A 20,447-nucleotide genomic window follows, 5' to 3' on the forward strand; every position below is an offset into this window, starting at 1 on the left:
TCTCAAGTAATTAAGGAACAAAAGAAGAAAAGGCACACTAGCCTGGGAACTTCCTCTCTGCCCAGAACATTGGAGGCTAGACACCACACCCCCTCTACAGTATTTATAGGAACTCAAACATTGAGATCCCGCTCTGTTCCAGTAACAAGAAGCCGAAAGCACCAGCCTGAAGATGACGAGTGAGACCTCGTCGAAACGTCGCCTAGACACCCCAACTTTTACACGGGAAGACACCCGAGGACACCAAAACCTGCATATATATATATATATATATATATATATATATATATATGCTGCAACCTTAACCTAAACGTTAGGATGTAGAAGTTAGCAAATGAACAGAAATTAGATTTGGTCTTTCCTGGTAATTCTGATTTGCTAATGGAACAGATGAATCTGTGCCAGCGAGACCACGTGGCAGTGTTAATCGCTGCCTTTCCCCTAAGTCGTTTCACTTTTGAAAATTTGGAAGGGCGGATTTGGAACGGTGGGGTTGTTGTTTGCTGCACCGCCGCCTGTTGGGCAGTTTAGCTGGTTTGTTTATTTATTGCCTTCCACACATGTCTCAATGTGCAAAATGCAATAAGAAAATAAAAACAGGAAACAAAAGCCGATGAATTTTGAAAGCAATGCAAAGTAGGCACCCATGGCAGAAACCTATTCCTCCAGCTGGGGAAGCTTGTGAGAACACAAATGCCTTCAACTGGTTTTTGAAAGTGAAGGCCGTGTGCGCTTGTCATGTCTCAATAAAAATGCTGTTCCCCAGAACAGGGGCAGCCACACTAACAGCTCCTCTCCGAGTTACTGCAGAGCTGGCTTCTGATCTCCTTGGAAGTTGCAAGAGAAGCTCTCCTGCAGACCACAGTGACCTACTGGGTATTAACCAGTTTGAGGGTTCCTTTTCTTTTACAATTAAGCAGTATATACACTTTAGGAGAGGGACGCGGGTGGCGCTGTGGGTTAAACCACAGAGCCTAGGACTTGCCGATCAGAAGGTCGGCAGTTCAAATCCCCGCGACGGGTTGAGCTCCCGTTGCTTGGTCCCTGCTCCTGCCAACCTAGCAGTTCGAAAGCACATCAAAGTGCAAGTAGATAAAGAGGTATCGCTCCGGCGGGAAGGTAAACGGCATTTCTGTGCGCTGCTCTGGTTTGCCAGAAATGGCTTAGTCATGCTGGCCACATGACCCGGAAGCTGGACCCCGGCTTCCTCAGCCAATAAAGCGAGATGAGCGCTGCAACCCCAGAGTTGGCCACAACTGGGCCTAATGGTCAGGGGTCCCTTTACCTTTATTCATTGTATTGGGACGTGGGTGGCGCTGTGGTCTAAACCACAGAGCCTAGGACTTGCCGATCAGAAGGTCAGCAGTTCAAATCCTCACAACAGGGTGAGCTCCCGTTGCTCATTCCCTGCTCCTGCCAACCTAGCAGTTCGAAAGCACACCAGTGCAAGTAGATAAATAGGTACCACTCTGGCGGGAAGTAAACAGCATTTCCGTGTGCTGCTCTGGTTCGCCAGAAGCGGCTTAGTCCTGCTGGCCACATGACCTGGAAGCTGTACTTCGGCTCCCTTGACCAATAAAGCAAGATGAGTGCCGCAACCCCAGAGTCGGCCACGACTGGGCCTAATGGTCAGGGGTCCCTTTACCTTTACTTACACTTTAGGAGATAATTATATAAGACAGTCTCTCACAGTCCTGCACTCTGTAGGGCCATATATAGTTCCAATACCAGCATCTTGCTCCATAGCAGAGTGGCACCTAGAGCAAATCCCACAAAGCAAGGAGTGAGGTGCTGGGGGCATTTTGCCCCCCGAAGCAAGCATTTTGCCCCAGCTGCAGCTACAAGGGGAGCCCCACATAGAGCGCATTACAGTAATCCAATGCTGAGGTTACCGAGCTATCCTGGCCAGCTATTCATTTCTGCTTATTTGGTAGAACAGAGGCAATGCCTCTGGACCAAGGACCACCGTGAAACCTGTGTGTGTTTGCATGGAAGCAGATCTCGCTGAGTTTAATGGGCCTTGCTCCCAGGAAAGTTTGTAGAAATCTCTGCAGTCTCAGTGCGACCACAGGCTGTTTGGGGCTGGCCCCAGGTGAGAGAGGTGTTTCTGGTGGGTGGCCACGGATGCATTTCAGAAGAAGGAAAATTGTTTTGCAATTAGAATCGCTACTCAAATTGCACCGTGTAATTTCTTCCCCTGGATTGCTATTTACCATAAAGCTTCAAGCGTTAATTCTGGGAGGAAAAGAAAATTAAAAGGAGCGGGCAATTTTGACATTAAAGCAACACTCCAAATTGCGAGGACTCCCGAGTACGGAGCGGTAATTTGGGAAAGCAATTAGCACACAAACGTTTTCCTTCTGATGCAGCTTCTTGTTCTGGCTGGTGCGTATTAGGCCCCGAATGGACTTGTGTAATGATCGCAAAGCAAATCCAGCCGTGACGGATGGCTGCAGGTAAGTTCTCCTCCTCTCTGCCTCGCCAGCCGGTTCCTGCCAGGAAGCAAAATGGCATCTCCTTCCACAGCACGGAGGGGAGGCAGGAAGTGGGCAGAGAGAAGCCGGCAAGGAGGGCTGGTGGAGAATCAGACACGGGAGTCTGTAGAGCTGTTCCCTGCCTTGCCTGGCTCCACAGGCACACAGAGGGAACACACCGGTAGCCGAGGTGGCTGCAGAATTATTGATCCTTTCCACCCCACCTTCCTGTCCGTAAGGCACCAAAGGCAGCATATAAATTCCCCCCACCACACAGCCAGTGGAACATACCAGATGCAGGACATCTTGCAGGATAAAGCTAAGGAAAATGCAAAGGTGCCTGGGATAGATTTGCTGGTTCTCAGTCCCCCTTGTTCAGCAGAGGGACTGCACTCCTGGTATTGTCTCCCTTTCAGCTTCTCTGCAATCCTCAGAGATGGGTTAGACCAGCTTCCTAGCTGGACGTGACTGTCCCATTTTTGACTGTCCTGTGTTGCAGCCACTGGCTCACCGCTTTTTAAAAGCATTAAGGCCAACACTGACCTTTCGTTTCCCGTCCTCCTAAGAGAAAGCTCAGCATGAAGCTTCATGTTTCTTCTAGAGTTTGCATGCTTTTAAAAAAATCTCTAATGAGATCTCGTGTAGACTTTACGGTGTAATTGCAGAGCCTTACAGATTCTTGTTTAAATTAGTCGTGGGAGTCTTTTACTCCATGTGATAGAGTGAGCATCAGAGATGTTTATCTTCTGGTACCCTTAAAAAAAAAAGAAAAAAGGAGGAGAAACCCTGAACTGCATTTGGGTCAGGAAAAACAGCTCACCCTTTTCGTTTTGTAAAAAACGAAAATTTGCCCTTATTCCCTTATGGGGGACACAAGAGCCCTCATAGAGTCCTTTGTAGGTTCTCCATCGGTCGGAGGAAAAAACAGAGGCCAACCAGAGAATATTGAGAAGCAAAGCAGCTAGTAAGCCTGATCTTTATTGATCTGTTGCAACAGGGTGCTCCCCTCACATGCAGGAGAAGGAGGAGGACCCCGAACAAAGGTGTGCCTGCCCTTATATAGACATTTTAAATTGCCCACCTTGGCGTCAAAGACCACCCCCAGAAACATCATACCTACATCACAGCAAGGGCGGTCTACAGCAGAAATCTGAGTGCGTTGTTTACCTCCTGTCTTGCGGGTTACCTGTTAATGCTTACTTGATTGGATACCCTGGGGAACCTGGCCAATCTTTTGTAATGATAAGTACTTAGTTCCTGGGCCATGTCACAGACTCACACCCTATTCAAACACAGATATACCCTTAAGACAGGATTTGTGAAGGAAAAGACAATGGGGAGGCTCCTCCATTTGACCTTGCAGAGAAAACACCTGATCAGCCTGGGAGTCAAAATGGCTCCATGGCTGCTCTCCTGCGCAGCTTCAGACATGTGGCCTGTATATCTATGTACGTGTTTGCTTGGTACATTTATGAACCTTTATTATATACATAAGACCTTAATTTATTTATTTCCATTTCCTTCCGACTCTTTCCCTCTGGCTGTCACTGTTCTTTGTGGGTTTTGCCACTCCCTCCCTTTTGGATAAGATGCAGGCAAGATAAGGGGAATAACCAGAACAGCTTTCCTAGATCAGGCCAACGATCCATCTGGCTTCATGGCCTCTTTGGCTGTGGCCCCCAGGATGGAGGTAGCTGCTGCCCCTTGTTCCTCTCTAGCGCTGGCTTTGAATCAATGGGCATCGTTTTCTAAAATACTATTTCTGCCCCAGCTCAGAGTGTGCTGTTGATAATGCCAAGGTTGCAGGTTTGATCCTGCATATTCTTGCATTGCTGGGGGTTGGGCTAGATGATCCTCAGGGTCCCTACAATTTTATTTATGATTTGTGACTCCTAAGTGGTGGCTTTTACAACTGGGAAAGCCAAACATAGGCGCCTGATAGCAAAAGCTTTGCTGGGACAAAATGGCTTTTAATGGCTCATTGGTAGTGGCGCCCACCCTGTGGAACACCCTCTCACCAGATGTCAAAGAGAAGAACAACTACCAGACTTACAGAAGACATCTAAAGGCAGCCCTCTTTAGGGAAGCTTTTAATGTTTGATGCATTACTGTATTTTAATATTTTGTTGGAAGCCACCCAAAGTTGCTGGGGAAGCCCAGCCAGATGGGCGGAGTATAAATAAATAAATAAATTATTATTATTATTATTATTATTATTATTATTATTATTATTATATTGGAAGCCATGGGCAGAGGGGGGCATGTCTACTCCTCCACAATGAGGCACACCCTCTGAGAAGGCCCCTCTCTTGCCCACCCTGCTCAAATGTGCCACCACCTGAGGGGGATCTCCTGGGATCATTTTGGACTCACAGCTGTCCATGGAGGCGCAGATCAATTCTGTGTCCAAGGCAGCTGTTTACCAGCTGGTACGCAGCATGAGACCCTCCCTGCCTGCAGACTGTCTCGCCAGAAGTGGTGCATGCTCTGGTTATCTCCCGCTTGCACTACTGCAATGCGCTCTACGTGGGGCTACGTTTGAAGGTGACCCAGAAACTACAACTAATCCAGAATGCGGCAGCTAGACTGGTGAATGGGAGCGGCCGCTGAGACCACATAACACCAGTCCTGAAAGACCTACGTTGGCTCCCAGTACGTTTCCGAGCACAATTCAAAGTGTTGGTGCTGACCTTGAAAGCCCTGAATGGCCTCGGTCCTGTATACCTGAAGGAGCGTCTCCACCCCCATCATTCAGCCCGGACACTGAGGTCCAGCTCCGAGGGCCTTCTGGTGGTTCCCTCCCTGCGAGAAGTGAGGTTACAGGGAACCAGACAGAGGGCCTTCTCGGTAGTGGCACCTGCCCTGTGGAACATGCTCCCTTCAGATGTCAAAGAGATAAACAAATACCTGACATTCAGAAGACATCTGAAGGCAGCCCTCTTCAGGGATGTTTTAAATGTGTGACATCTTAGTGTATTTTTGGTCTTTGTGGAAGCCGCCCAGAGTGGCTGGGGAGACCCAGCCAGATGGGCGGGGTACAAATAATAAATTCTTATTCTTATTCTGGCTAACGTCTAAAGAACGAAGAAGATCCTGCTGGATCAGGCAGTGGACCCTCCAGTTCGGCATTCTGTTCTCACAGTCGCCAACCAGATGCCCCCACAGGGAAACCCATAGGCAGGATCTGAGCGCAAGAGCCCTCTCCCCTCCTGGGGTTCCCAGGAACCAGGATTCAGAGGCCTGGCTGTCTCTGACTGTGGAGGCAGAGTGGAGCCATCACGGTTCGTGTCCACCAGGAGCCTTATTCTCCTCCATGAATTTGTGTAATCCTCGTCTGAAGCTGTCTTGGTTGGTGCAGAACCCATGCAGAGCCTCCCTTTCATGCAAATTGCCCCCTTCATTTCAGAGTTGCCCTGTAATGTAGCCCTGAAGGATGGCTCAGCGAGTAGAGCACGAGACTCTGAATCTTAGAGGCAAGGGTTCGAGTCCCAGGCTGGGTGAAAGATCCCTGCATTGCAGGGGGTTGGACTAGATGGCCCCTATGTGGCCCCTTCCAAGTCCCTGTCTGTCTGTGATACATTGAGGCAGCCTTCCCCAACCTTCTGCAACTGCAGCTGCCAAACTGCTTGACTTTTGGGGAGGCTGTGGGATCTGCCTGGCTTTTGTGCCTGCAAACAGGGGCCTCCTTAGCTCTGGGACCTGAGATTTGGGGGCCCTTTTTTGTTCATCTGTGCAGCTGGCAAGCCTGAAGCTGGGCTCTGCACCCAGGCAAGGCTAGGCTACCTTTCTGCCCTGCCCAGTGCAAATGTTGGCCTGTTCGAAGGCCCTGCCTTGCCTCGCTTCGGCCTCTCCATCCTAGCACCAGCCCAGTCACAATTCCTGTAGGACCAGCTTGTGTTTTGAGTTTGCTTTTCAAAATTGGGGTGAGCGTGTCTCCCCAGGGGGTGCGTGTGACTGTCCTCCCTCCAATCCGGCGCCTGCTGGCTCTCCTTGCTTCCTTCCCCTTCCTTCCTTCCTCCTCCTCCTCCTCCAGGCCCCAAGGGTGTGTTTCTTTCGAGAAGCTTCTCTGCTGTCAAGGAAATCTGGCTTTTGAAAACGAAGCGGGTTTTTTTGCTGGCATTGCAGTTATCTGCTGTGCCCTTTTTCAGAAAGGGGAAACTCCTGTATTGCCTGACGAAGATTCTGGTTGTGACGGGGATGGGGGAGTCAGCAAAAAAATAAAATAAAATAAAATAAGGCAACCCAGAACCCAGTATCAGCTCAGAAGCAGCAGTGTAACTGTGTGCTTTATGAATTCTTCAAGAAGGAGCTGTCCAGGCTGCTGAGATGCTTGAAAGGGGAGATGCAGGGAGGCAAGGCGACGGCTTAAAATAGCTGCTGCCTCTGGCTGGAGCCAGGTAGCGGGGAGGAGGTCCTGGTGCCTCTCTCACCTTGAGCAGCTGGAGGTGCAGGTGAGTGTACACCTGCCTCTCCGGGAGGCCTTCCTGGGGGGTACCTGCTCTTCCCCAAGAGACAGAGAGAGAGCCAGTGGCTGGCAGGCAGGAGATCCTCACGTGACACGTCTGTTTCCTTAGAGACAAGGGAGGAGGAGGAGGAGGAGGAGGAGGGCTGGGCCACGCTCCTGCCCTCTTTGGATGCCTCTTTGGCAAAGGAAGGCAGAGGCACCTGCTCTCCAGCAGGGAAGGTTTGCTGTCTTTGCTTCTCTCTCTCTCTCTCTCTCTCTCTCTCTCTCTCTCTCTCTCTCTCTCTCCTTTAGGGCTTTTGCATGCACTTGTTTGGGGCACTGCAGGGAGCCCTTTCCCGCCACAGAGTGAACTTCTCAGAACCAGGCGGATGAAAAGAAACAACCTTTTCCAGCAGTTCTTTGTGGTTCTTTGCTATGGGGTGGGAGGGGGTTGTAGGTGCAAAGGAGGAGGCAGCTTTCTGGCGCTCTCTCTCTCGCCTGGTGCCTTTGAAGGAGGCTCCTTCGACAGCAGGGCAAGGGACAGCTGCTTCCTGAGCTGCTGTCGTTCTCAAGACCTCCTTGAGATGCTTCGAGAGCAAAGGTCCTTTGCAAAGTGGCCTCTTTAGCAGGAAGGGTTCAGGGTGCCGGGCGGGAGGAGAGACATCTGAAACTGCGGCCGTGCAAGTTCAGGGGCCGACAGAAAGAACTCCTGGAGCCTGAGGGTGGCTAGATTTATCTTAACGTTTGCCATTGATCTCTGAAGAATTGCTCTAGCGATGACATCTAAGCACTCCTCTGTGGTTCCTGATGCCTTTTTCTGTACCAGACCTTCTCATGCATGAAAGCTCTTCTTCCCTCTCCACCCCTGAACTATGTTTTCCCCCTTCCCCAGAAAAAAATGTGAGCATTTTATAAAGCTGACTGAGAAGTTTTAGCACCAGAACACGCTGTTTTGAGCGGCATTGTTCTAATTAATGTAGATTAGCATTTGCTGTTTAATGCTCACCTTTTTGATGCCCCCTTTTCAGACAGGATTTCTGCTCTTTTTATAATTGAAAGCCAGAGTCTCCCAGCCACCCTTTTCCAATGAAATATAGCTAGTCTGGTGAGTTCCATCAAAAGGGAGGCTGACATATGTGACTCTCAAAACGGCTAAAGATGGATGGAGAGCCTCTGGCCAGGCTGAGTGGCAGGAGGCCATGATCCAGGCCCTTTAGGGTGAAGCGGGGAATCTGCGCTCTCCTCCTGGCATGTTGCTTGGATAAGGGGCAGCAGCCTTCTCCCTCCCTGATATTACGGGGGGGGGGGTCCACAGCCATGTCTCTCTCTCCTCCCCCCTCCCCTTCAGCTGGGCTAACAGAAGTTGTGGGAAAGGAATGAATCTGGAGAAATAGCCATTATGACACCTGGGGAGTCCAGGGCACCAAGGTGGCTTCTAAATTTGACCCAAGTTTTATATGTTTGTTACCTGATTAGGGCACAGTTGCCCCTTCAAGCCTGTGCACGCAAAAAAAAATCATTTTAAAAGGTTGCCGCTTGAAAGACATAATGCACACTCCTCAGAAATATAAAAGCATTAATAAAGGCAGCAGCAATTAATATAAAGCAGAATGTAATAATTTCTTGAAATGAGGTCGCTCTAATTTCCTGGAAAGAGTCTTGTAAGTGACGTTACCCTTAGGCTGTCTGTTTGAGGGGTGTATGTGTTTGTGCGTTGCACAGATATAAAACCCCCCAACGTATGAGATGCAGAATGGTCTTGGTGCTCTGTCTGGGGGCTCTGCTGACCCACTGCCTGTTTCCGTGCCCCATAGCGATTGGCAGGGCAGCCAATGACTAGATGACCCCAGGGCTCCCTCCTGACTCTGCAGTGTTTCTGTAAGTGAGGCAGGCAAGTGTTTGATGGCACAACAGGTGCTAGGACATTGGCCGGACAAGGGACACGCTCCCCCCGGGCTCCCCTTTCAATGGGGGGGGGGGCAATTTCAGCGCAGCAAGTGGCATGTTTATTTGGATGGGGCAAGCAGACTTGAACTCCTTCAGGTGTGTGGGCCTGAGCTACCTGCTCACGTAAGCATCTCCATCTCCTAGGCAACAGCACAGGGTTGAATCCAGCCTGGGTGCCTGAAGCCTCCCGAGTGGGTGGGGACTTGGCAATGGAGACTGAGGGAGGGGCAGGCTCTGGTGGCATGGGAGAGGGCCCCATGGCTGGAGGCAAGGCTGGCACTGGGCGCCTTGGGCAGTAGGAAGGACCAGGGAGGGATGACGTGGCAGCAACCCACTGGGTCCCTCCCTTGGCTTGGATTCCTTGCCCACTGTGACCCCTTCATAGAGCTGGAAGGGAACCCCAAGGGTCATCTAGTCCAACCCCACAATGCAGGTGCACAGCCTGGGAGTCATTTTGGACTCACAGCTGTCCATGGAGGCGCAGGTCAATTCTGTGTCCAGGGCGACTGTCTACCAGCTCCATCTGGTACGCAGGATGAGACCCTCCCTGCCCACAGACTGTCTCACCAGAGTGGTGCATGCTCTGGTTATCTCCTGCTTGGAATAGTGCCATGCGCTCTGTGTGGGGCTACCTTTGAAGGTGACCCAGAAACTACAACTAATCCTGAATGTGGGAGCCAGACTGGTGACTGGGACCACATAATACCAGTCTTTAAAGACCTACATTGTCTCCCAGTACATTTCCGAGCACAATTCAAAGTGTTGGTGCTGACCTTGAAAGCCCTAAACGGCTCAGTCCAGGAGAGTCTCCACCCCCATCGTTCAGCCCGGACACTGAGGTCCAGCTCCGAGGGCCTTCTGGCAGTTCGCTCCCTGCGAGAAGCCAAGTTACAGTGAACCATGCAGAGGGCCTTCTCAGTGGTGGCACCCACCCTGTGGAACACCTCCCATCAGATGTCAAGGAAATAAACAACTATCTGACTTTTAGAAGACATCTGAAGGCAGACGTGTTTAGGGAAGCTTTTAAAGTTTGATGTTTTATTGTGTTTTTAATATTCTGTTGGGAGCCGCCCAGAGTGGCTGGGGACACCCAGCCAGATGCCCGGGGTATAATTTATTATTATTGTTATTATTAACATTTCACAAGGCACACGTACAGCCTCCCATAACCTGCTGGGTCCCTCTGCACGGCCACCAACCCGCAGCTCCTCCCAGCCCTCATTCAGCCCTGACCACCCTGTCCAGGGCTTCTTCTCAGGGATCATGACTCGAACCCACTGCCCCTGTTGCCACCTGGAGGGGCGCTCTTGCGCTACGGTGCAAGGATCATTTGCGGTATCAGAAATTAGAGGGTTTCAGCAGGAAGCCACGTGACATGCTGTGATGGAGAATGAAGCAGTCTGTTCCCCCTGAGTGCCTTGGTGCCATCGTGAGTGCAGAGCAGAGAGGTGAATTCTTGCTTCCTGGCACTGGGCACTCTCCTGCTCCTGCAGCCAAGGGTTGCATTAGCTTGCATGCACCTGTTCTGCTCCTGTTTGTAAGTGCATCCACATTTGATCTGTTCCCGCCTCCCCTCCCTGGAACAGCATGCTCAGTTTTGCCTCTGCCGCCAGAGCTTTCTGTATATAATTCATGCTCCGACTAATTCAGGAGGGAAATGCCACCGCGTGCTTTGAGACGCTGGCAGTGGCAGGCGCAGAAAGCCTCTGCCATCTTGCCACCTTCTTGCCTGGTGCTGTTCTGGCCCAGCAAGTAGAGCCACCGGCGATGAGGGATCCTGTGGAGTCTCTGGGTGTCTCTGACGTGTCTCTGCAAAGAGCAAAAGGAAGTTGTCTTTGGAAAGGCAAAAGTGCTTCTTTGCCTCCTCTCATCCTTTGAGACAAAAATGAGGTCAGGAGGAGTGCTGCCACCACTGAGCTGGGCAAGGGAAGCTGAAGCGGGAGGAAAGAGAAAAAACTGGTTTTCCCTCCCCTCCCCACCAAAATTTGCTGCCTCCGGGTTACTAAAAACTGCCCCGAGTGCAGTGTTTCATAGGCTTTCTTTTCTCTAATCTCTTTCTCTCTCCTCATTTTCATTTTCTTTTTTGTGTGTTAGAAATATCCAGCACCAATTTCTAACCTCTTGGCAGCAGTGTCATCCAACCCTGGGTTCTGTGTGTGGGCACCTTCATTGCCACGCCAGGGCAAACTTGCAGTAGGCTTGATAATCTGGACGGACAGACGGAGCCATCGCTCAGAGGCTGGGCTGCTCTTCTGTTCTCTTCTCAAGGCTGCTGCTGGCTGAGGGGTCCTGCCATTCAGCTCAGCCAAGTAGCCAGTTGCACACTCATCGAATCATAGAACTGGGATCCCAAGGGTCATTTAGTCCAACCCCCTGTAATGCAGGGATCTCAGCTAAAGCATCCATGACAGATGGCCACCCAATCTCTGCTTTAAAAAGTCCAAGGAAAGAGTCTTTGACGGTGAGCTGGGCCCAGGCGTAACCCGTGAAACGCGGTCCAGGTCCGGTCCAGAGTCCAAGGATTCTGCGAGGAGTTAGTCCAACAGGGCTGAGGCAGGAAACCAGGCAAGGTCAGGCACAGGGTCTCAGGCAGGTTCTAGCAAGCAGCAATGTTGCTCTCGCAACCTGGGGCGGGGTCCAACAGCCTTTTATCTTTGTTGGGGTAACGGCCGGTCCTGATCCCCCGGCGACTCACCTCCCTGTTTTGCCCAAAGGCGAGCACTCCTCCTGCGAGTACTCAGGTCTCTCCTTCTTTGCAGCTCAGGAAACATCGGTGGGTTACTAGACCCGGGGGCCGCCTCAGCCTCCCCTGACCCAACCGGTAGTGGAGCAGCTGTAAGTGATGGCCCAGCTGGAGGCAACGAGGTCATCCCCACATCTGGAGCCAGGGCAGGCTCAGGCCCCGGACTCGGCCCAGCTGGTGCTTGTTGCAGGGGAACCTGTGCAGACTGGGACCCTTCAGGATCAGGCCCCAGACTTGGTTCAGGTAATGCCTGAGGCAAAGGATCCGGTGCGGACTGAGACTCCACTGAGTCGGAGCCCAAGTCCCAAGCCCAAGTCCCAGGCCATCACAAACGGATTAGTCTTTGTACCCTTCCATGGGGCAGAGGCAGGGGCTTAGTGATAAGTGTGTGACACGGCCCCCTTTTGACTATGTTTTCATTTTTATAGGCCCCCATACCAACTGGAGCAAGGAAATAATTCCTCCACACACACACCCATCCTTCCCTACACCACAGCAGCATTATTTTGCTACAAATTGGAAATTGAAGGCAGCAGAGTACAAAAGCACATTGCCCCCTCCCTGTTTTTTTTATTTTTAATTCTGCTTCCCTTAGTGCAGTTGCTTCAGCAAGAGATGTGGGACAGCGAGAGGGTCTAGCCTGCCGAAGAAGGGCTTTCTCCCTGCTGCCTGGGATTCTTGCAGATCTTGGGGACCACTGGGGTGGGGAAAGAGAAGGATGTTGTTTGACAAGCACACAGAGTGCAACAAGATTGAGTGTTTGGGGTGGTGGGGAGGTTCGGTTAATTTCATAGTGTTGCAGGAATTTATTTATAGGTTGGGGGGGGGTTGCCCCTCCAGCAGATATCATGCACATGCAGCTCACTACCAAAACCAGCACAATCACTTTTGTGATTTGTCCCCACAAAACACTTCATCACAGTTTCTTCCTATCTATTCAAAGGGCCTTTGAAGAATTCACTGATAAATGTACTGGCTCGCTGGGAAAACTTCAGAAATTCCTATAGACATGTGAGCTCAGCTACTCAGCAGCCCCTCTGCCTGTGGGATAATCCCTGGCCTCCTGATACCTGAGTGCCAGACAGGTAGCCATTCCAGAAATAACAAACCCAGATGAAGACAAAAGGATGTGATGAACTTGGCTGGGAAACAGAGAAATGTAAATTTTTGTTACACTTGATGGGTGTTTGGTGGAGGGCAAGGGGAACCATGGGGCAGGGTCCAGGATGCTCAGATTCCTGCCACCAGACCTCCTTTTTCATGGTGTAAACATGATGTAACATCTGGTGTCCTTGGTTTTCGTCCAAGGGAGCCCTCAGATTTCTCTGTTAACAGTTGTACATAGGTTGTACATTGACAATAAAATTTGACAATTATTATTATTATTATTTCAAGCATTGCTGAGTGACAGCTTGAGGCAGCTGCAGACAAGCTGGTTTCTGGTTGCCTATTGAATGTTCTGAGCCTTGTGTGTTTGGTGGAAACCACAGGATGGAAGAAGGGTGCTCTTATGCTGCTCAGGTTCTGCTTGCGAACTTCCCATGGGTGCATCTGGTTGGCCTCTGTGAGAACAGAGTGCTGGACTAGGTGGGTCTTTGGCCTGATCCAGCAACCTCTTCTGATGTCCTTGCTCCAGTCCCAGAAGGGCAAGTGAGCATCTGCACCTGGCTACTCACTCTGCAAACAGCTGTGCTTCCCTCTCTCCCTTGCGCAAGGTAGCGACTGGCCTGTGACCCTTTGAGAGGAACTGGACTGAACAGTTGCCTAATAGAGGGAGCAGAAAGAGGCTTGGTCTGCTGACGGCAGGGATTTTGTTGTTGCTTTTTGGTAGCATGCAGCTAGACACAAAATGTGGAAGCGGGAGAAAAATTGTGCAGCTGGCAAGTTGAAAATGTGCAGCTGGTAATGTGCAGGACAGGACTTGACATGTGTGTTTGTTGAGCACTTGAATGACTGGCAATGCCAGGGACAGCTTGCACACAAGCAAGGTAGAAGGCGCTCGGTTGTATTCTCGTCATTTCACAGTTGGCTTTTATTTGTTTGTGAGCCGCCTCCAAGCTGCTGAAATGAAAGGCAGTTGTAACAGATACCGTGTTTTTCGCTCCATAAGACGCGCCTAGTTTTTGGAAGAGGAAAACAAGAAAAAAAATATTCTGAATCCCAGAAGCCAGGACAGCGAGAGGGATCGCTGCGCAGTGATCCCTCTTGCTGTTCTGGCTTCTGGGATAGCTGCGCAGCCTGCATTCGCTCCATAAGATGCACGCACACATTTCCCTTTACTTTTTAGGAGGGGGAAAGTGTGTCTTATAGAGCGGAAAATACAGTAGATTGATGACGATGTCGCCCCAGTGTGTGGCATCTGTGGAGAAGGCAAGCGCCATACAAAGGATCATTAGGAAAGGAATTGAAAATTGGACTGCCAACATCATCCTGCTGTTATACCAGTCTATGATGCAGCCACACTTTGAGTGCTGTGTTCAGTTGGGTCAGCTCCCCTCCGAAAGGAGATTGTCGAGTTGGAAAAGGTTCGGAAAAGGGACACTGAGATGATCCAGGGGAGACTGCAGCTCGCCTGTCAGGAAAAGTTGCAGTGCCTGGGACTTCTTAGGTGAGAGAAAAGGGGAGTCAGAGGCAACGTGATTGAAGTTTATAACATCGTGAAGAATTTTATAATTGAAGAAGAATGGACTACTTTAAAAAAATATTATAGTCAAATGAAATTGCAGGCAGGATTCGAGGCAGAAGCGGAGGAAGCAAAATGGGAAAATGTTGGTAAATAGAGGAACTTTTTTCTGACAGATAAAGACATAATGCAGTAGAAAAGATTTGAGTACCAACACTGCGGAGGTGGGAGTGGGAGGTCAGTTTATGAAACAATGCAATTATTTGAGATGAGGATCATTGTGAAAATGTTTGGGAAATCTAATAAAAAATTATACCACAAAAAAAGGAAGTGGGGGCAGAGTCTCCAACCAGCTACTGACCCCGAAGAGTCCGTGGTTGGTTTTCCTCCAGCCCTGCACCATCTCTTGGTCCTCAGCCATAACCCACCATAAAACCTTTCTGTTTCAGCCCTTCCCGGCCCCTCACAAACATGAATGATGCCATGGTGACCCACATGTCCTCCGGAGCCCCAACTCCAACGAAAAGGTAGGGATGTGCACTCCGTTTGTGAGGGGTGGGAGATGGGGGGCTCCTCTCTGGGTGCTGCAGAGAGAAGGAGCAGAGATGGCAGCTCCTGCTCTGAGTGTTCTGGATATTGCTAAAACCAAGTTTGATTGCTGGTGGTGTCTCTGCTGCTTGAGGTTCCCCCCCACAGGGCATTTGATCCATTTCTCTCCACCTGGAGGAGGCACTGGGGTTCCCTGTCAGCTGGCAGCAGCCCTTCTCTCTCTCCCCACCCAAACCACCACCCTTCAGGTCTGAATTCCTCCCCACCCCACCCCCACCCCCATGACCTGCCGTGCAGAACCGGAAACAAGTTCATTTCCCAAATGTCAGGAGGCAACTGAGGAGGATAAAACCACAACTGACGGCTGGAGAGATCTGATTTGGCGTTTCCCATTGACTCTCTCCTTTCTTAGGCAAAGATGGATTGGAGTCTTCTTTTTATGTTCCTTTCACTTGTTTTTTAATCATCAGTTTTGTCTCCTTTTCTCTCCTGCATATAAAGGCTACAGTACGTTTGTTTTGATCTTGTCCCTTAAGTGAGTTTAATATACAGTCATACCTCTGGTTGAAGTAGTTTCGGAATGAGTATTTTTGGGTTGCGCTCTGTGGCGACCCAGAAGTAACTGAGTGCATTACTTCTGGGTTTCGCCGCTCACGCATGCACAGATGCTCAAAATGATGTCACACGCATGCGCGGAAGCGGCGAATCGCGACAGGCGCAGATGCAGGTTGCGTTCGCTTCAGGATGTGAACGGGGCTCCGGAATGGATCCCGTTCGCGTCCAGAGGTACCACTGTAGAAGGATTACCCTGACTGGGATGAGCGGTGCTTGTCTCTTACCTGGCCCAGGGAGCTACCTTAGACTAAGCAGGGACCATTCTCCCATTGGGTTTGATCTGTCTTTGAACACTTCTTAAGGGCACAGTGGAAAGGAAAAGAAAGAGGGGAACCTACTGACCAGGCAATCTTCTCGAGTGGGCATTATCTGGAGCTCCAGGAAGGGGCTGGCTCTGGGAGTAACATCTCCATCTTCCGCTGCTCCAGCTTCTCATCACTGCCTGGATGAGGCGGCAGAGTCAGGAAGAGAAGGCGCAGGAGCAGCTGCAATTGGGCAACATCAGAGAGGGCACAACCCTCACAAGCCAGAACGGGCCCTAAGCTAAGGCACCAAAGAGTTGGGCGCTCTCGGAGGGTTCACACATGGCTTAAGAACACTCCTCTGGCTTCCAGCAACTGCTATTCAGAAGCATCACTGCCAAGCCTAGCCATTATGGCTAGTAGCCATGAGGAACCATTGCCCTTCATGAATTTGTCCCATCCTCTTTCAAAGCCACCCAGTCGGGTCAGAGGAAGCGAGAGGCACCTGTCCCTGCCAGAGCAGCCCTTGCTGAGCAGCTATGCCTTCAGCAGTCCTCCACTGACTTGCCCTGCCTGTGCCATGTTCTCACGTCAGTTTTGCAGTTTTCACCTCCAGGGTTGAGGAACGAGAATGTTCTGTAATAAGCGCACACATGAACATTCAAGCAGCACCCGAGCTCTCTGTTTCCTGCTGTCTCTTTCAGGATTCAGGTGGAGGAACATGTTGGTGGAGCAAGTTTCTTCTCGTTCTTCCTCTCTCCTGCTTGTTCTTCTGCAGCCGCCCCCTTCCCATATATCACAGGCTGCTTTTCTGACGTTTCCAGACAACAGGGTCCGGATTCTCCTTGCCTCTGCCCAATTGCACATTTTATTAGAAGCCTTGAAACTCTGGTGCCCAGATGCCTCTGTCCGGAGAGCAGCTCTCTCTTTTGATCTAGGCCAGAGGGAGGCCTGCTTGAGATTTTGTTTTGAGCCTTTTGCCTTGTGAGCAATTCAGAGCCTCCTTCCACAGACACAACCTGAGTTGGGGTGGAGCTGGAGCTGGAGCCCACACCTCGTAAACGGGAGTCTAGCCAGACCATAACGCATCCAGCAGCTCGCTTTGTGTTTGCTCTGCCCATAAAGTGATGTCACGGCGAGTGTTACAAGCCCTGGTTATGACCGTGGTGCCTCGGAATGGGGGGGGGGCGCAAAGACAGGTCGTGGCCTTTTGTACTCCGGCACCGGAAAGCCGGTAGCAGAGCCTCGGGCATCCCTGAACTCCTGCTTTTCTTAGGAGTTCTGGTCTTACGAGAGAGGGAGAAACCATTTGGGCAAGGAGACTTAAAACAGTCTTGAGAAATGTAACACAGGAAGATCAGACAGGATTTCTGCCCCCAAGGCAACTGAGGGATAGTGTGAGGAACAGTGTTGAATATCATTGAATATTTTGAAAAGCATGGTGATAAACAGATAACCGTGGGTTTCTTTAGATGCTGAAAAAGCCTTTGAACTGCCTTTCTCACAATCTGACCCACGAGTTCTAGTCTTATGAAAGAGGGAGAAATACTCTTTCCATTTTCTCAATGCCGTTCACAATTTTATTTACCTCTGCAATGCCCCCCCCCCTTACTCACCTTTTCTCTCTCCCCAAGAGCTCGAAAAATTGTAATTTTTCCTCATGGGGCGGATGCTTCCTTTCGCTTGGTCATTTTGGTTTTCCCTTTCTGAACCTTTAATTCAAGCCTCTTGGCTTGGGGGGCCACCGGCTTTTGGAATCTTGTGCCTCTGCCACCCTGACGTTCATCAGAGGGGGGGAGTCATTGGCTTGCATTGTTTTTGTCCTTGCTTTTATTATGTATTCTGTATTTTTATTCTGTGAACAGCCCTGAGATTTGCAGATGGAGTGTGGTATACAAATAATAATAATAATAATAATAATAATAATAATAGTGGTAGTAGTAGTAATAATACAGTGGTCACCTTGCCGACAAAGGTCCGTATAGTTGAAAGCTCTGGTTTTCCCAGTAGTGCTGTATGGAAGTGAGAGCTGGACCACAAAGAAGGCTAATCACCGAAGAATGGATGCTTTTGAATTCTGGTGCTGGAGGAGACTTTTGAGAGTCCCATGGACTGCAAGAAGATCCAACTGATCCATTCTGAAGGAAATCAGCCCCGAGTGCTCACTGGAAGGACAGATCCTGAAGCTGAGGCTCCGAGACTTTGGCCACCTCATGAGAAGAGAAGACTCCCTGGAAAAGACCCTGATGTAGGGAAGGATGGAGGGCACAAGGAGAAGGGGACGACAGAGGACGAGCTGGTGGGACAGTGTTCTTGAAGCTACCAGCATGAGTTTGACCCAACTGTGGGAGGCAGTGGAAGACAGGAGGGCCTGGCGTACTCTGGTCCATGGGGTCACGAAGAGGCAGACACGACTAAACGACTCAACAACAACAAACTCGGGTTAAGTACTTAATTCGTTCCGGAGGTCCGTTCTTAACCTGAAACTGTTCTTAACCTGAAGCACCACTTTAGCTAATGGTGCCATGATTTCTGTTCTAATCCTGAAGCAAAGTTCTTAACCTGAGGTACTATTTCTGGGTTAGCGGAGTCTGTAACCTGAAGCATCTGTAACCTGAAGCGTCTGTAACCCGAAGTACCACTGTAATAATAATAATAATCATCATCAGGGTGAAACATGTCAGCACACAACCACTAAGTTAAAACCCAGCCCGTTACTTTAAAAAAGGCTCCCTGGACAAGTGAAAAGTCCCCCATCTGTTGCTGAAAAGGCATCAAAGTTTGGCGTCTGGGTGGGGAAGATGAAGAGCCACATGCCCTGTCCGCAAACATTCACCCAGCTCAGCAGCAGCCTTGCTCCCTCCGGGGGATCCTTCCTCCTCCTCCTCCTCCTCCTCCTCCTCCTCTTTCGTCTTGCTCAAGATGGGCCGTTGCCTCCTGGAAGGTCCCCCATGAATCTTACAGGGAGGGGGGCCTCCTTGTTTATGACTTTTCACTGCCGCTAAGCCCAGCTTTATGGCAAGGCCATAAAACACTGCAAGCAGCCATTGAAGTCAGCTTGGAGGTGTAATGCCTTTAAAGCATGATGCGGGGTCAGAGGTGAGCCTCGTAAATAGTCTCATGCCATAAAAGTAATTGGGGAAAGGGAGGCCGCTCCAAATTGGAGAGCAGTCTTTGTGCACCAGGGAGAGAGGAGGCTGGTTTGGTGCACCCCAGGAATAGCTGGAGCTACAACTCCCATCACCCCTGACCATTGGCCATACAGTCTGGAGCTGATGGAAGCTGTCCTCCAGCGACATCTGTGGGGCACCAGGTTGGGAAAACTTGGCTTAGAGCAGGCAGTAGAAGAGCCTGCTGGATCAGGCCAGTGGCCCAGTTAGTCCCGCATCCTGTGGGCGACCAGAGGAGTCAATGGATTTGAGCACAAGAGCACTCTCCCCTCCTGCGGCTTCCAGCACCTGCGATGCAGAAGCATTGCTGCCTCTGACAGTGGAGGGCAGAGCAGAGCCATCCTGGCTAGGAGCCATCAATGTCCCTCCTCCTCCATGAAATTGTCCAATCTCCTTTTAAAGCCATCTAAGAGACACTTGGTTGCACTGTGGGTTAAACCACAGAGCCTAGGACTTGCTCATCAGAAGGTCGGCGGTTCGAATCCCCGCAATGACGGGGTGAGCTCCTGTTGCTCGGTCCCTGCTCCTGCCAACCTAGCAGTTCGAAAGCACGTCAGAGTGCAAGTAGATAAATAAGTACCGCTCCAGCAGGAAGGTAAACGGCGTTTCCATGCGCTGCTCTGGTTCGCCAGAAGGGGCTTAGACATGCTGGCCACATGACCCAGAAAAACTTGCTGTGGACAAACATCAGCTCCCTCGGCCAGTAAAGCGAGATGAGCACCGCAACCACAGTGTCGGCCACTTTTAAGTTGGTAGCCTTCTGTGGGCTGTGCACTCCATGAAGTAGGACGTCAATGCAAGAAGACTCTTGAGAGTCCCATGGACTGCAAGAAGATCCAATCTCTCCATTCTGAAGGAAATCAGCCCTGAGTGCTCACTGGAAGGACAGATCCTGAAGCTGAGGCTCCAATACTTTGGCCGCCTCATGAGAAGAGAAGACTCCCTGGAAAAGACCCTGATGTTGGGAAAGATGGAGGGCACAAGGAGAAGGGGACAACCAAGGACGAGATGGTGGGACAGTGTCTTCGAAGCTACCAGCATGAGTTTGACCAAACTGTGGGAGGCAGTGGAAGACAGGAGGGCCTGGCGTGCTCTGGTCCAGGGGGTCACGAAGAGGTGGACACAACTAAACGACTCAACAATAACAGGGGAAGGAAGGGAGTGAGGAGCTGCTGCTTGAGAGACGAAAAGTGGCAAGGGGCATATCTTTGCCAGAGCGGGGAGGGGTGGAAGCAAGCAAATCTTGTTTTGTCAGGCGTGTGGCAGAGAAGCAAAGGCCTCTCCATTTGTGCACTGAGGCTGGAAGCAGAATGCTGGTGGGGGCTGCTCCTGGGTCTCTCCTCATTATGGCACCATTTGCGCCGGGGCGGGGAGAGCTCCTTAGGCACACCTGGGGCAGTGTTTGCATTTTGGGACTCCTCAAGTGCTGCCTCCTCCTCCCTCCTTGCACAAGAGTCTCATTTTGCAGAAAGGCGGCTGCTCTTTGCCCGTCGGGCAGCAGGTTCCAGGTGACGTGGGCAGCTTTGGGGTGGGGGAAGAAATACGGGAAGATCCAACTCTTTCTCCTTTCCACAATGATTCCACACTCTTTCCAATGAGGTTCCCGCACATTTCCTTCCATGTTTTGAATGTTTTTAAGT

At 50.6% G+C, this 20,447-nt stretch overlaps 1 protein-coding gene across 3 annotated transcripts in view; it reads left to right on the plus strand.

The window, feature by feature from the left end:
* The window catches only part of DTNB (dystrobrevin beta), a 97,350-nt gene that overhangs the window by 40,101 nt on the left and 36,802 nt on the right, over nucleotides 1–20,447 (plus strand). For all 3 annotated transcript variants that reach the window (XM_083733430.1, XM_083733432.1, XM_083733431.1), the window contains exon 10: nucleotides 14,681–14,758. In XM_083733430.1, coding sequence (XP_083589556.1) covers nucleotides 14,681–14,758 — 78 coding nt within the window. The remainder of the gene's footprint in view (nucleotides 1–14,680; nucleotides 14,759–20,447) is intronic.

Source organism: Podarcis gaigeae (genome assembly GCF_964106915.1).
Source record: "Podarcis gaigeae genome assembly, chromosome: 3".
NCBI classification, from domain to species: Eukaryota; Metazoa; Chordata; class Lepidosauria; order Squamata; family Lacertidae; genus Podarcis; species Podarcis gaigeae.